Genomic DNA, 13,793 nt, shown 5'->3' with positions numbered 1-13,793 from the left:
CTGTCACATTGCGAATTAGGTTGCAGTGCATCTTGAAGGGGACATGCACACTTTGACTGTAGCAAGCAGTGTCACTGACATTCTGTTTTTTCCCCACCTGAAGGTCTGGGACTCGCCTTCCCGCTGGAGAGAACACCACGTGGTCTCCCTGGGGCGGATTGCTCTGGCTCTTACTGAGAGAGAACTGGGAGAGCTGGACCTCAGCTCCATCGACACCGTTGCTTCTCTGAGCCAGCAGACAGGCTGGACCTTAGGGCAGGTGGGTGGATGCTCCTGGGTCTTCTCAATATTCCAGCTCTCTCTGAATTTGGCTTATGTTTTCCTTGTTCATAGAGTATTTATAATCGCTGCTTTCACATCCTTGCTACTAATTCCATCATCAATGTTATTTCTGAGTCTCTTTCTGCAAATCACTTTTTCTCCTAGTTCTGAGTCACATCTTGCTTGTTTGCAAGCCTAGTAACTTTGGCTAGTTGATGGGCATTATGAATTTTACACTGGTGAGCTTTTGACTGAGTTGTATTCCTTTAAAGAATGTTGGCCTTTGTGTTGGTCTATGTTTAAATTACGTTTTTCTCCATTTGAGTTTTCTTAGGAAAGTCCAGAGTGACCTTCATTCTGTGGTTAATGTACCCCCATCACTGGGACGTGGTTCATCTAAAGACCCTGCCTTAATGCATGATGTGCTTCAAGGTCTCCCCACTCTGGCTGGTGGGAAAGTTCACCCTTCTCCCCTCCATGTGAGCTATGGGAGTTGCTCAGCCTGTTGTCTTCTGATGACCCTCCCTGACTCTGTGGACTTTCAGACCTTACATGTGCAAATCAGGACTCCGTACTCAGGTGGACATCTTTGGCATCTTTGCAGATTTCTAGAATTCTCACTGTGTAGTTTTCTTCTCTCTAGTACTCACCCCATGGACAGTAGGTGTCCTGGCCTTTCTGCTCTCTCTCTCTCTCTCTCTGTCTCCCTCTCATTATTTATAGAAAAATGTAGATTTTCAGTTCTTTGAGGCTGCTTATATGGAAAGAAAACATTCTGAGAGTTTCATTTTATTTCCTTTGGGGCCACCTGTGATATTTATACTGGCTTAGAATAGAGCTTGGGCACAGAAACTGTATCTATAAAAGATGACTTGGACATATTTTTCTATAAAAAATATGGTTAGGTATACATGTTTTATCACATAGGAAATATTTATTGAATAAATGGATGCTAACACCTTCTTGCTCTGGAGGGGTCAGTGGGAGTGAGTCACTATCTTTTGAGTGTTGAGGTGGACTCATAAGGAAAAACAGTTTGCTAGGTTTGTTTTCTGTGGTTTTTGACATTGGGTCTGTGTCCTCAATTCAGGCGGAGCTCTGAGTGTGTTTGGGTCCCCGTGGAAAGAGTCTCCAGGCAGTGAGAAAGGAAACTTTTTGGGCTCACCTTATTTGTTTTCCTTCTTTCAAGATCACCATCCTGTGCTCCCTGTTGTCCAATATCTGAATATAGTAGTTTCATATTTTGTTCAGTTTTGTACAGTTGTTTTTTTGGTATGATTATTCCTTGTTTTCCTTCAGTTCTTCTAGTTGTTTGTGGTGGAAGAAAAATTTCCGTGACAGCTAATCCTTCATGGACTAAAAAGCAGTTCTCCCCAGAATTTGACTGGAAGAGATGTTTAGGGTGTCTCCTCACCTGGACTGCCAGAAAGGGAAGTCCTAGCTCCTCCATGTTGTCTTCATTGAGAGAGTTCTTCCTCAGTGGTCATTTTCAGCAACAGGCTTATATCTTACCTAATTAGCAACCCTACAAAAATGTGTCTCTTTTTCATTTGTGCTTTAGAAAGTCCTGTCATTAAGTCCAACGATGTAATTGCTTTGAACAATGCTCAGGTCAGGGGGAGAAGATACTGGTTGGCCGGGCCTGTGTCAGCAAGTGTAGTCCCTCTGCCCAGGGCCACAGGTACTGAGAGTGGGGAAGGGCATGTGGAAAGCTGATTAAGGCTCCCAGAGGTATCTACATCTGAATTCCTAGGACCTGTAAATATAGTGTGTTGCCTTATAGGCCTTTGTAGATGAGATTTATTGAAGGACCTTGAGATGGAGAGATACCCTGAGTCATCGCGGTGGTTCCAGTGTGATCACAGAGTGTCCTAGAGAGATACAGGTGCCACGGCTATACAAGGTGATGTGATAATGGAAGCAGAGGGGAAAAGAGAGATAAGAAGGTTCTATGCTGCTGGTTTTCAAGATGGAGGAGCTAGAAAGTTAAGTCCCACTGGGACTCCCAGAAAAAACATGTCTTGCTGATTCATTTTAGGACTTAGGATCTCCAGCACTGTAAATGAACACGTCTGTATTTTAAGCCACTAAGTCTGTGGTAATTTGTTATGGCAGCACTAGAAGACTAATACAGAATAGTTCTTGAACAGAAAAGTGTAGTGGTATTATTAAACTAAGGGAGAATAGGTGCTGGGCAGCACAGCCCATGCATGTCCCTTTTCTCCCGGGCTTTTTGTAATCAAGGTTGTCATATTCCACAACTCTTGAGTGTCATCATTCAGGTTGAACACAGTGTGAAGGGCATTCCCTTGGAGCTGTGGATCACAGAGGTGCAGGTCACGAGGATTGGATGACTTAATAAAACAAAGCACTTTGGATAATGTCTGGTACAGAAAAGTCATTAAAGCTGCTTTTCATCATCATTACCATCACCACCACGCTTCCTCCTTCCCTCTTCTGGATTAGTTTTTTCATTTGCAAGTTGACAGGATTAAATCCAACCCTAAAGTTCCTTCCATTCCAGCATCTGGTAACCTCTGGTTCTGTGACTCTAAAACTGTGTTTGACTAGTTTGAGAAGTGGCACATTACACATCTGATATTAAAATCATGCTATATGCAGTCTGGGGGAAACACAAAAATATATTCAACTCAGAAACTAGAGTGTCTCTTTCCTTTTGCACCAATTTTAATTCCCATGGATGGCAGTGAGATTTATCAATATGTTCGAAGAGGATATGAAAACCTAACATTTGCATATATCATTTGCAGTCAGTTCCTCAACTTTAGTTCCCAATCAAACCCTTAAATGCAAGTTTCTAGATTAATAGTCAGACCTGGAGGAACTATATTAACAGATAGTTCAGCTTAAAAACCAATATAAGGGGAAAAACTATTATAGAAGGCAGAGGGATGAAGAGAGAGATTGAAATCTTATAGCTCCTCATTTTTCAGTGGTTAATATTGCCTAAAAGTGTTGGTATTAATTGTCTTGGAATCATTACATATACACTGGGCTAGTCATTCAAGGAAATATATTTTGACTTATCACCCTGCAGGCTGAGCTTGCATTTTCTGGGTTCCAGTGGCAAGGACAATTTAATACTACATCTTCAAAGTAATTTTGTTTGAATCGTACTTTTGCACTTTCATTTTAAAATGGGAATGCCTCATACTTGGGGGGCACAAATTGCTATGAGTCCAATAGTGAAACCTGATTGTGAAGACTTAATAAGAAAAATTCAAAATCTATCTTGAGTCTTCATTTTTTTTCCCTAGCCAAACGTCTTCACGGGTTAAGAGTATAAGCTCTGGAGTCTGACTGTCTTGGCTTTGATCCTAGTACCAGTATTTTCTAGCAGTGGGATATGGGTTGTTTACCTCTGTGCTTCGGTTGCTCACCTGTGGAAGAGGGTTAATATTAATATTAATACTTAATATTAACACTTAGGATTAGGGTATTAGATGAGATAAAGTTGGCCAAATAGTGCCAGCACAGAAAGCATTCAATAAATGTTAGCTATTATTATTTTGTATGCACAGTCCCCTTTAGATAAAGATATTTACATCTCAGAGGGGCATTACTGAAACTCCCCTACAGTAGCTATGAGTTTAGTAATCATTGAAGGATACTTCATAAAGAAACAGATGAGCTTGATTTACAGAGACATGGGAAATCTCCCTGAAGCCAGTCCATCATGTGAAGGCAGCAAAACGATACCATTTCAAAAGGAACACATATTGCATATGACTTCTATATGTCATTCACTCCGATGTTCGTTCATTCATTCATTCTTTCATTCACTCACTCACTTAAAAACTCCTTATTGGACTCCCACAATGTGATAGGATTTTTTTTTTTTTTTGGTACCAGGGATCAAACTTGGGACTTTGCAATTGCAAGGCAGGCGCCAGGACCACTGAGGTAAATCCCGGCCCTCCCACAATGTGCTAGGCATTATGGCACATGCTTGGGACAAAATGGCAAACTCTCTAGATGTAGTCCTTGTTTTGGGGGAGTCTACTGGTGATACAGACAAAAAAGTCAGTGATGAAGATGAACAAGTTTAAAAATTGTAATAAGCGATAAAGAAAATGGAACAGATACTCATAGCAATAGTGGGGAGGGGGACTGTTTGGGCTGAAGGAGTCCGGAGGGCAGTCTTCTCGGAAAAGGTAGCCCTTCAATATAGCCAAGGGATGGAAAGGCTATAGCCACACCAACAGTAGAGCCTCCTTTGCAACCTTTCGCAGTATTTCTCAGCATTTTTCTTGACACTGTAATGATCCACATTGTGTGATGGGGTGACTAACATTGAAAGGTGAAGGGGAACTTGACTGCATTCTTGTGACTTTTACTCCAGTAAGGAGATGCTCGTTCTTGGAAGTCTCCTTCTCTTTTTTGCCTTGTGATCTTTTGTAATTTTCCCCCCTGCTCCTATGAACACCAAATGATCCTGACTTCATTATAAAGCTCATCTGCAATGGATTGGTTTGCATCCTTTTTCAGGTCAACATAGGTAGATCAAATGAATCAGGGTTCATTTACTTAGAAGTAGCTGTAAACTAGTTTGGGCAAAAGAAGTGATTTATTGATTCCCATAATAGAAAAGTTCAGCCTTAGAGTTCAGGTATAGCTGGATCCAGGAGCTTCAAGATTATTGTTGGGACCCTAGTTCTTACAACCTTGAAGGGGGGCTCTGCTTTCCTTTGTATTCAGAGGCAGACTCTTATTGTAGTGAGAGATCTTTCTATCTAGCAGATCTGCATTTATATCATTCCAAGGATCCACGTGTGCATCCTTCCAAATTCAAGTCCAAGCTCTCTGTTAATCGCTCCATTCAAAGCCTTCACTGGTTCTGGCTAGATCACATACCCAGCAGAGAACGAATCACTGAATCCAGTTAAAAGACGACTTGGGGGCCGGCGATTTAGCTCAGTGGTTTTGCCACCTGCTGTGCAAGTGCAAGGACCCGAGTTCGATCCCTGGTACAAAAAAAAAAAAAAAAAGACGACTTGGACAGGACTAGGTCCCATCATTAGCCATCTGCAGTTAATTCAGACTGAAGTACATGGAATAAGGGTGGGAGGAGTGATCCTCCAGGGGAAGTCATGAATGTCGAACAGCCACTGTCCTGGAAACCAGGAATCCTACACATCAGTACCCTTCAATCAAAGCTCACTGGAGATATGCCTGTGTGATTTTTAATACCAAAGCGTTTTATGTACTGCTCTCTGGAATTGAAGAGTGACAGAAAGTGTATTTCTGTAGGAAATAGAGGAAGAAAAACTCATTCTAGCTGCACTGGAAAAACTTTATGAAGAAGTGATATTTGAATTGAACAAAAACATAAAAGGTGCATTTCAGATGGAGGGGGTACAGAGGTGCATTTCAGATGGAGGGGCTGGCTTGAGCAAAGGCAGAGGCAGGGAACTATGGGATATTGTTGGAAAGTTTTGGAAACAGATGGAAGTGTTTGGGTCCTGAATGTCCAAAGTATCTGAAAGTAATAAAAGTTTCTGAAGGAAATAAACCAGAAGCCATTTTCATCTTTTATAGGCTAAATCCATCCTTCAAGGGTTCCTCCAGGATTCAGGCTATGGTATCCAAGATCTGAAGAGCTATCATTTAGTAGGACTTGGTGCCACCCTGTGTGCTATGAATGTCACCGAAATCCCACTTATACAGATCTCAGAATTCAGGTAACCAGAATGCTAGCATGTAAAATGACAGACGATCCATGCATCCATCTACCCATCTCAGTGTTCACCATTTTCTGATGCTTTGGTTCTTTTTGGGCTAGAATAGAGAGTGGGATTAGCTGGATCTTGTCTCAGTGCTTAGTCTACTTAACCTTCTACACATTGTTTTTTGGTTGGAGATTTCCCCGAGTTCATACTGTATCCTTTTCTCTTTCAAGGATGGTGGTGGCCAGAATTGGGACATTACTCTGCAGCACCCATGTCTTGGCTGAATTTAAAAGGAAGGCAGAAGTTGTGTTTGGAGAGCCCTCTAAATGGACCAGCTCTGTCTTGCAGGAGCTTGGGACCATTGCAGGTAAGAGGCCTATGGAGCACACCTGTTACTTCTTCAAAAACTTAAATCTGGGACTAAAATAAAGTAAAACAAAGTAACAATCCTTGGCCACATGTGAACATCAATGGAGCAACTGTAGAGGCTAGACTTGAAGTTGCAGAGAGTAGGATCTGTACATGTGCTTTCAAAATAAGCTTTTCTGGAGATGCTTGTGCGTTCTACAGTTTGAAAAACACTGGTATAGAAGGATTTAATTGGCCTCTAAATAGATTTATACACAATCTTAAAGTGTGTAAATTGAAGCTCCTCTGGGCATACATTTCACTGTAGGAGGCCAATCACGGCTAATGTGACCCACATATTTTTCTGAGTTGATTAAGGAACTCGATTCCCCAATGTGATTCTCCGGGCCTTTTGTAAGGAATGATGATTGTCTAGTTCACGCAGATCTGTACATTATGCAGCACCATTAATAAAACACATGGTGTTCCGATGGCTTGAACTAAAGCCCCTGATTCCTTTTTCTCCCCAGCTGGATTAACTAAGGCAGAGCTCCGAATGCTTGACAAGGAACTGATGCCATATTTCCAGCCATCAGCAATAAAATGCCTTCCTGACGAGATATTCAAAGTAGGTGCTCAGTTCTTCAAGGAGAAACAGGAGCTTGACTCCATTTCAGATCACATAGGGAAACGTGTAGCAGACCATGGATTCTTGGGACTTGCAACTAGGCTTCTGCTAGTGGGGCCAGAGGACATCTCTAGGCCCACAATGGATAATCACAAGATAATTTTAAGTGTTTTAAAAAAAGTTTTAAAAAGTGTTTATATTTTGATTAGATTTATTTTTATGGTCACCTTCTCTTCACAGCAAGGGATGTGGATTTTCTATTTATGGTGATGTGAGAGGTTCCTAAGTCCTTCTGTAAAACCCTTGAGGACAGATAAACTCAGAATTCAGAACTTTTCAAATTTTAAAAAGATCTCCCTGTGGGTGTACAATATGTACCTTAACACCTCCAGTAGTGTCTGAAGTAATTATAAGCCAATGCATTAATATTTTTGAGAAGAAATCTTTGACAAGTCACACTAATTGGAACAGACTATAAATAGCTTCGCATCAATTCAGGTCAAGTTTTGCTAGTAAATAAGTTTGTTTTAAACTTTGGGGAAAAAACAGTTTCTGGATAGCAGATTTGCAGATGGCAAATTGTGGAGCTTGATAACATTTCCTTTTAAATACAAATATTGTAGTTGATTTAAAGAGAAGTATTAGATAACTCACAGTAGGACAGGTGATTCATTGCTGTGGAAGAATTGAAAGGATGGAGATGGGTAAGTTGAAGTGAGGGAGCAGGGAGTCCGGGCGAGGCCCTTGCTTCCTGTCCACAGACGGGATTAGGGACACTTGGTCGGGACGCTCTGCTCTGATGGACGCTGGTGTTCATGAGTAACGTGGGAACGCATTCTGCTCGCCACACCCGGGTGAGGCACTCAAACCCGCGGTTCATTTCAAGACTGGCAGCTGAGCTAGAACCACGTCAGCACCCCGGACAGTTCCCAACACAGCGTAGGGAGCGGCTGTTTGGGCGTAAAGAACAGTTCTTGGGCCGAGGAGGAGGAACCAATTCCTGCTTCCCTTTGGGGGCGTTCCGCATGGGATAGGCAGCTCAGTCCTGGCATTTTGCTGAGCACTCACGCTTGGTCTCCTTTGGAGCACAGCTGTGGCTGCTTCATTGCTAAGTATTCATTCCAGAAACGCTTATTGATAACTTTCATTGTTTCAGGCCCCGGGAGAGGGGCACTTGGGGTCCACGTCACTGGTGAGGGTGACTTTGGGGGTCAGGAAGGCAACGTGAGCGCGCTTGGCAGGCCGGGTGGGGCCGGGTGGGATGCGAGAGCCCTGTCAAGATGGGGAGGCCGTTTCCCGTCGCAGCCACATTAACGTGATGTGATGATGAGGACCCAGTATTGCTGGGCCTTATTTTTTTTAATAGAAGCAGCTGGAAGTCTTCATTTTCGTATGAAATCTCCTGATAATTAAATGTTGGCAGCCCATTTGAATTTATTTTTGAAAACACAGTAGGCCTAGAGATTCAATCTGGCCTGTGGGTCATAGGGCCAGCACTGGAAAGATAGTTAATTTCTGAAATGCAGACTCTGTTAACGGTAGATTCAGCTCTCTCTCTCTCTCTCTCTCTCTCTCTCTCTCTCTCTCTCTCTCTCGATGAGGAGGTGATGCTGTATCATGGAGCACAGGTCTGGTAGGCTGCAAGAGAACAGAATTCCAGGCAGAAGGAAGTGCCTGGAAGGATGGCCTCCTGGGAACTGTAGATGCAGCTGCTCATTCTCCTGCAGTGAGGTCCCCAGGGGTGAGGCGAGGGATGTGGGTACCCAGAGCTTGAAGGGACCATTGCTATATTCAGGAGTTTAAGCTGTGGCCCTGGGGAAGCATCTACCTGCACAGGAGAGAAGAGTGTGATTGAGAGGAATGGATGGGATCAGAAAAATAAGATTTCTCGGATGGGGGGCTCTGAAACAGAGTGAGGCTAGAGATCCTTCTATAAAAGCAGAATCCTGTCATCCCATCTTATCCAACTCCCACAGGAACTAGTCACTGAGTCCTTCGAAGCTGTCGCCCTTGGAAAATATCTTGTTCACAGTCCTCAGTGACAGAGTACACAGCAGAATCACCCACTGCTGGGAGACATCACCACTAGGTCACCAGACTTTTCCTCCTCCAAGCCCAGCGGGATTCATGGCTTGGTGTTCAGGCAGTCATGGCCGAGAATCAGAACTGGCATGGGAGATGAATTCTCGGGGCCACCTCACAGCTAAGCCAAGTGCTCAGAGAGGCTGTGTAACTTGTCCAAGGCCACACAGCTGGTATGTGGCAGAGCTGAGGCCCAGCTTCAGGTCCATGGCTTTCAGGCTCGTGCTTTCTTTCCTATATAAGCATTTTCTCAGGTTGAGGACCCGGAGCTTTGGAAAGGAATCGTGTGTGGATTAAACAGCTTTGTCACAGAGTGAGAAAATCATGATTCCCCTTTCAACTCTCCCTTATTACCCCACACTTCCAGGAGAAAGTCTTAATTTGGAACTAGAATGTTTTAAAATGTCTTTTAACCCTTTTGAGTTCCCCTATCCTTGCTTTTTAAAGGGGCCAGAGGTCCAAATATTACGGGCCAGCAGACCCAGCGGGAGTTCGCATATGCTGCTTTCTTTTGACTTCTGTTCAGTGCTTGCTTATGGCGAGTCTCGCTGGTTTCCCATTTTTGGAAATTTCTGTTCAGTTCTTTTTTTCAGTTTTACATACATACGCTTGTGTAGTGAAAGTGATCTGATGTTAAGGAAACAGCTCAGAAGCGCACGCACGGGCCTCGGTATGGCGAGATGTGCGGGTTCCGGCAGGGCAGGTGGTGAAGGCCGGACGGAGAGGCGCGGCGCGCTGAGGACCGCCCTTCCCCCGCAGGAGCTGTCTGCCGCGCACCTCGCCCGCCTGGGCCCGGAGAACGCGGCGGCCGTCACCCAGGGCCAGAGCCAGCGGCTCAGCGCGCCGCAGCTGCAGAGCCTACAGCGGGCACTAGATGGCGCCAAGACCCACTCCTGGCCGGACGAGCCCGAGAGCGCCGGCCCCACCCGGACGTCCGCCGCAGGGGCTCCCCGGGGTGAGCCGAGCGGGCCCTGCATGGGGCCCCACCGAGCCCTCCCGGCCCCTCTGTTACCTGCGGGGCTTGGGACGGGAGGTTACTAAATTCAGAACGGGGCGTCTCATAGTCCTCAGGGATCTGCCCTCAGACTCAGAGATAACCTCAAAGCCCCTGCCTAGGCTCCCAGAGTGAACCTCAACTCCGCAGCGCTTTAAAGCCACCCGGGAGAGCTATGAAAAATTCCATTTCCCTGGAATGCGTTGGAGCAGAATCTCAGGAGTAAATTCATTTCACTAGCTCCTTTGCATCCACCCTTTGTTTGCATCCCCCCTCCTTACTGCCCAGTATTAATTCAACCAATATATATAGGGCAAATACATGCTATGTTTCAAATCTGTAGTCGGGTTGGGAATACAGAGATAAGAAAAACAGGTGGGTAAATGAACAAGTGGATCTCAGATATGATAAGAAGCCCTTCAGGGTGACCCAGGTCTGTAATCCCAGCACTCTGGGAGGCTGAGAGAGGATGATCACAAGTTTGAGGGCAGCCTGGGCAGCTTAGCAACTCAGTGGGGCCCTGTTTCAAAATAAAAAAATAAAAGAAGGCTTGGGGATGTAGAACCTGGGTTCAATCCTCAGTACTGCAAGCAAACAAGCAAGCAAGCAAGTAAACAAACAAAAACACTGATGAGACCAGGAAGAAAATAAGCAGGGGAAGGTAATGGTGACTCTGGGTGGAGCAGGCACTTTACTTGGGGGAACAGCTTTCCTGCCCGTTTCTCCTCATGCCCACAACGCTCCCACACCTCGGGGGCTCCTGTCCCTGGTGCGCACCGCCGGTGGAGAGGCCGGGGAGCCCGCTGGGACCCCTGCCAGCTGCGTCAGGTCCTCGCGGGGCTCCAGGGAGCACGGAGTGAGGGACACACGCACACAGCCAGGTGGCCATGAGGCACAGGATGGAGGAGCAGGCCTCCAGGGCGCACGCGGGAAACTTACCCGGATAGGCTTGAGGGGAGAGGGACTGGATCCTGGCTGCCGCCGGCCACCAGTGATGTCCAAGAGAAGATGGACTCAGTCAAGCGGGTTGTATCCCGAGAGCAGAGAGCAGCACGCTCAGATCCCCAGAGAGGAAAGGGGACAGGGTGCTTAACCAGCACCCCTAGGGTCCTCCCTTCCCTGACCTGATCACCCCTCTCTGTCAACAAACCCTCCTTCCCAGTTCCCCTACTTCCACCGGGATGGGAATTTGGGGGACTCCCAATTTTTGCAGCCACAAGTGGCCAGAGGCGGCTCGCAAACTGGAGCCACGCCCTTCGATGCACTACTGTTTTGATCACCTTTCCTTGAAATACAATATGCCCGCCTTTAAACTTGCTTGTAAAGATGATTGCATTTTGCATGACTAGATAACACACACAATAGATAATGCACACGGTTGAAGAATAGCAGGTCTGAAAGTTGATGTAATGAAATTTCCCTCTGTCCCTTCTCCCCTCCCCCCTCCCCCTGCCACCCAGTTCCCTTCCGCAGAGCAACCAGTGTTGGCCAGAGATATTCTGTGCACAAACTACAAAATCAGACCTCTGCATTTTTACAAAGGCTTATTATACACCTTATTCTGCACCCTGAATTTATTTTTAACCTAATAAAATACCTCAGAGATAGTTCCATACGGCATCCACAGGACCTGTGCAAATGTGTGTTTCATGGCTATGCCAGACCGATCTCTAACCAAATCTACATACAAGTGTGTATCTATTTTTTTTTCCTGTTGTAAACTATGCTACAGCCAACGACCTTGAATGATGAGCTCTTCAAAGGGGATTGCTGGCACAGGGAGTTTGTGCTAGACATCAGATGCCCCACAGAGCTGTGGGTACCAGTTTTCCCTTGAATGAGCATTGTTAGAAAGTGATGAAGGCAGGATCCTAGACGCCATTTTTTCATGCACCCCCTGGGCCTGAGAAAGAGCTGACATTGGGTGAATCCTTCTAGCATGCCAGACTCTTTATCTCTTGTTTCCTGAACTTGTTTAATTATGATAATCACCTGAAAGTGATGCTTAAAGTGGAAATTTCTGGGCCTCATTGCAGACCTGCTGAGTCAGAAACTCCAAGGGAACACCCTGATGTTTCCATTTGTTTGCTTGCTTTTTGCCCTGAGCTACACCTCCAGCCCTTTTTTATATTTTTTATTTTGAGACAGGGCCTTGCTAAGTTGCCCAGGCTGGGCTGGAACTTGCCATCCTCCTGCCTCAGACCGAATGTGTCCTCTTGTTTGCTTTCAGGAGCGCCTCTCTCCTGGGGCCTTTGGGTTGGCTGCTCCCTGCTGCTTTTCATGGCCCAGAGCTGGTGGTGAGTGGCCCGATGTTCAGCCCTTCGATGTCCTGAGCAGTTGGCCAAGCCACGTGGAGACACAGGATGCTTCCAACGGTGGCAGACCCTGACCTGGACTCAGAGCCTCAACGAGGGCAGTGAGACCCTGGAGCCTTGACATTTAAAAGGCTCCAAAAGGAAAAAGAATTATTTAAAATGATCTTGCAAGTTCTTAAGTCAGCCTGTCTCCCCAGCAGGGAGCCCTTTTCTGTCTTGTTTTAGCCTCCTTTGTTTTTGGGGTGGAGTTGGAGAAGCTGTGGGGAGGGAAAGATGTTTTCTGTTAAAAGCACGAAGATCTTACAAGTTACTGGCCTCCCTTGCTCCCTCCAGAGAGCGAGAGGGGCGTGCAGGAATGACACCCTTTTAGCCAGTGCTGGGTCTGGTTTCCACTCTGGCTTAATTTCACTTCCTTGGAGCTATAGGCTGCATTGGATTTCTCCTTCGATACTTAACAGTGTTGAAATAAATGAATCCCTCAACAGGAGCCAATATTCTTGCCTGATTGCTGGGACTAATTGATGTTTTGGTGGGCATTGCAGTGCTTGGAAATTAAAACATTTAACATGGCTCAACGTTAAATCAATTATTAAATACATTTTCCAGATGCTTTTTAGTTTCTTGGGAATCAGCTGGATGAACGACTGAAGTTATCAGTTAAACTTTCAAAATCACCTTTTTTTTTTTAGTGGAGGTGGTTGCTCTTCTGGTTTTATGTTGCTCTGTGCTTTGAGGAATGCTTTGAAATAAAAAATAAAAACATATTGCTTAAGACCACACTGCCCGGCTATTCAGCCCCTGGTCCAGTCTGCTTGGGACGAAGTTACTTCTGGAAGTTGCCAGATTGCCCTTGGCCTTGGGCTCAGGAAGTTGGGCCTCAGACAAGGAAGACAGCAGGGTTCTTCGGCAGGTTCTAAGAGCCACACCTTCTTGAAGGTAGCAATCAGAGCTACCTGTCATGACCCTCCTCAGGTGATAAGGCAGGCATCCTGGTTCTCCTAGCTGCACAGCCACAGTTAACTCTTCCCCTGGACATGAGAAGGGAAGCCTGTGTGGGTTCCCCCAAATGTGTGGTGCTGCATGAGAGGCAGGTGAATTTTACAAAGCAGGTATTGGAGAGGCTGATGGAGCGCAGGTGTCACCTGTGCTAATGATAGAAAATTAAAATGCTGCAGTATGGAAGGTGTGGCCCAGTTGGTTTTAGGGTCTGGTTTGCTTTTCTTTCATCCTAGTGGGGAGGTGGCTGCCTGTGTTGCTTCCCAGGGACAGAATATTTCTCTCGTCACAGACATCAGCAGGCCCTAGAGTCACTGGGTTAGACCAGCTCCTGGGAGAAGGATGCTGGGTGAGATCGTATCTGTGTGGAGACTCATCGGAGAGGCTGAGGTATGCACTCAGGGTTCTCATTTTCTATGGCCCGGGGTTATCTTGAACAACTAAAGGCAGACAATGACAAGAACAACTCTGCTTTGAGT

At 45.6% G+C, this 13,793-nt stretch overlaps 1 protein-coding gene across 1 annotated transcript in view; it reads left to right on the top strand.

Moving 5' to 3' along the window:
• The window catches only part of Otoa (otoancorin), a 69,181-nt gene extending 55,685 nt beyond the window's left edge, over positions 1-13,496 (top strand). The window contains exons 23-28 of the mRNA XM_087209110.1: positions 104-259; positions 5,821-5,963; positions 6,182-6,318; positions 6,830-6,927; positions 9,769-9,964; positions 12,234-13,496. Of these exons, the coding sequence (XP_087065236.1) occupies positions 104-259; positions 5,821-5,963; positions 6,182-6,318; positions 6,830-6,927; positions 9,769-9,964; positions 12,234-12,304 (801 nt within the window). The 3' untranslated portion in view covers positions 12,305-13,496. The remainder of the gene's footprint in view (positions 1-103; positions 260-5,820; positions 5,964-6,181; positions 6,319-6,829; positions 6,928-9,768; positions 9,965-12,233) is intronic.
• The last annotated feature ends 297 nt before the right edge of the window (positions 13,497-13,793 follow it).

Source organism: Heterocephalus glaber, unplaced genomic scaffold (genome assembly GCF_053883595.1).
Source record: "Heterocephalus glaber isolate CG9 unplaced genomic scaffold, H.glaber_assembly_v1.0 deba00000943, whole genome shotgun sequence".
NCBI classification, from domain to species: domain Eukaryota; kingdom Metazoa; phylum Chordata; class Mammalia; order Rodentia; family Bathyergidae; genus Heterocephalus; species Heterocephalus glaber.
The sequence above is the reverse complement of the archived record's forward strand: the minus strand, read 5'-3'. Positions and strand labels throughout refer to the sequence as shown.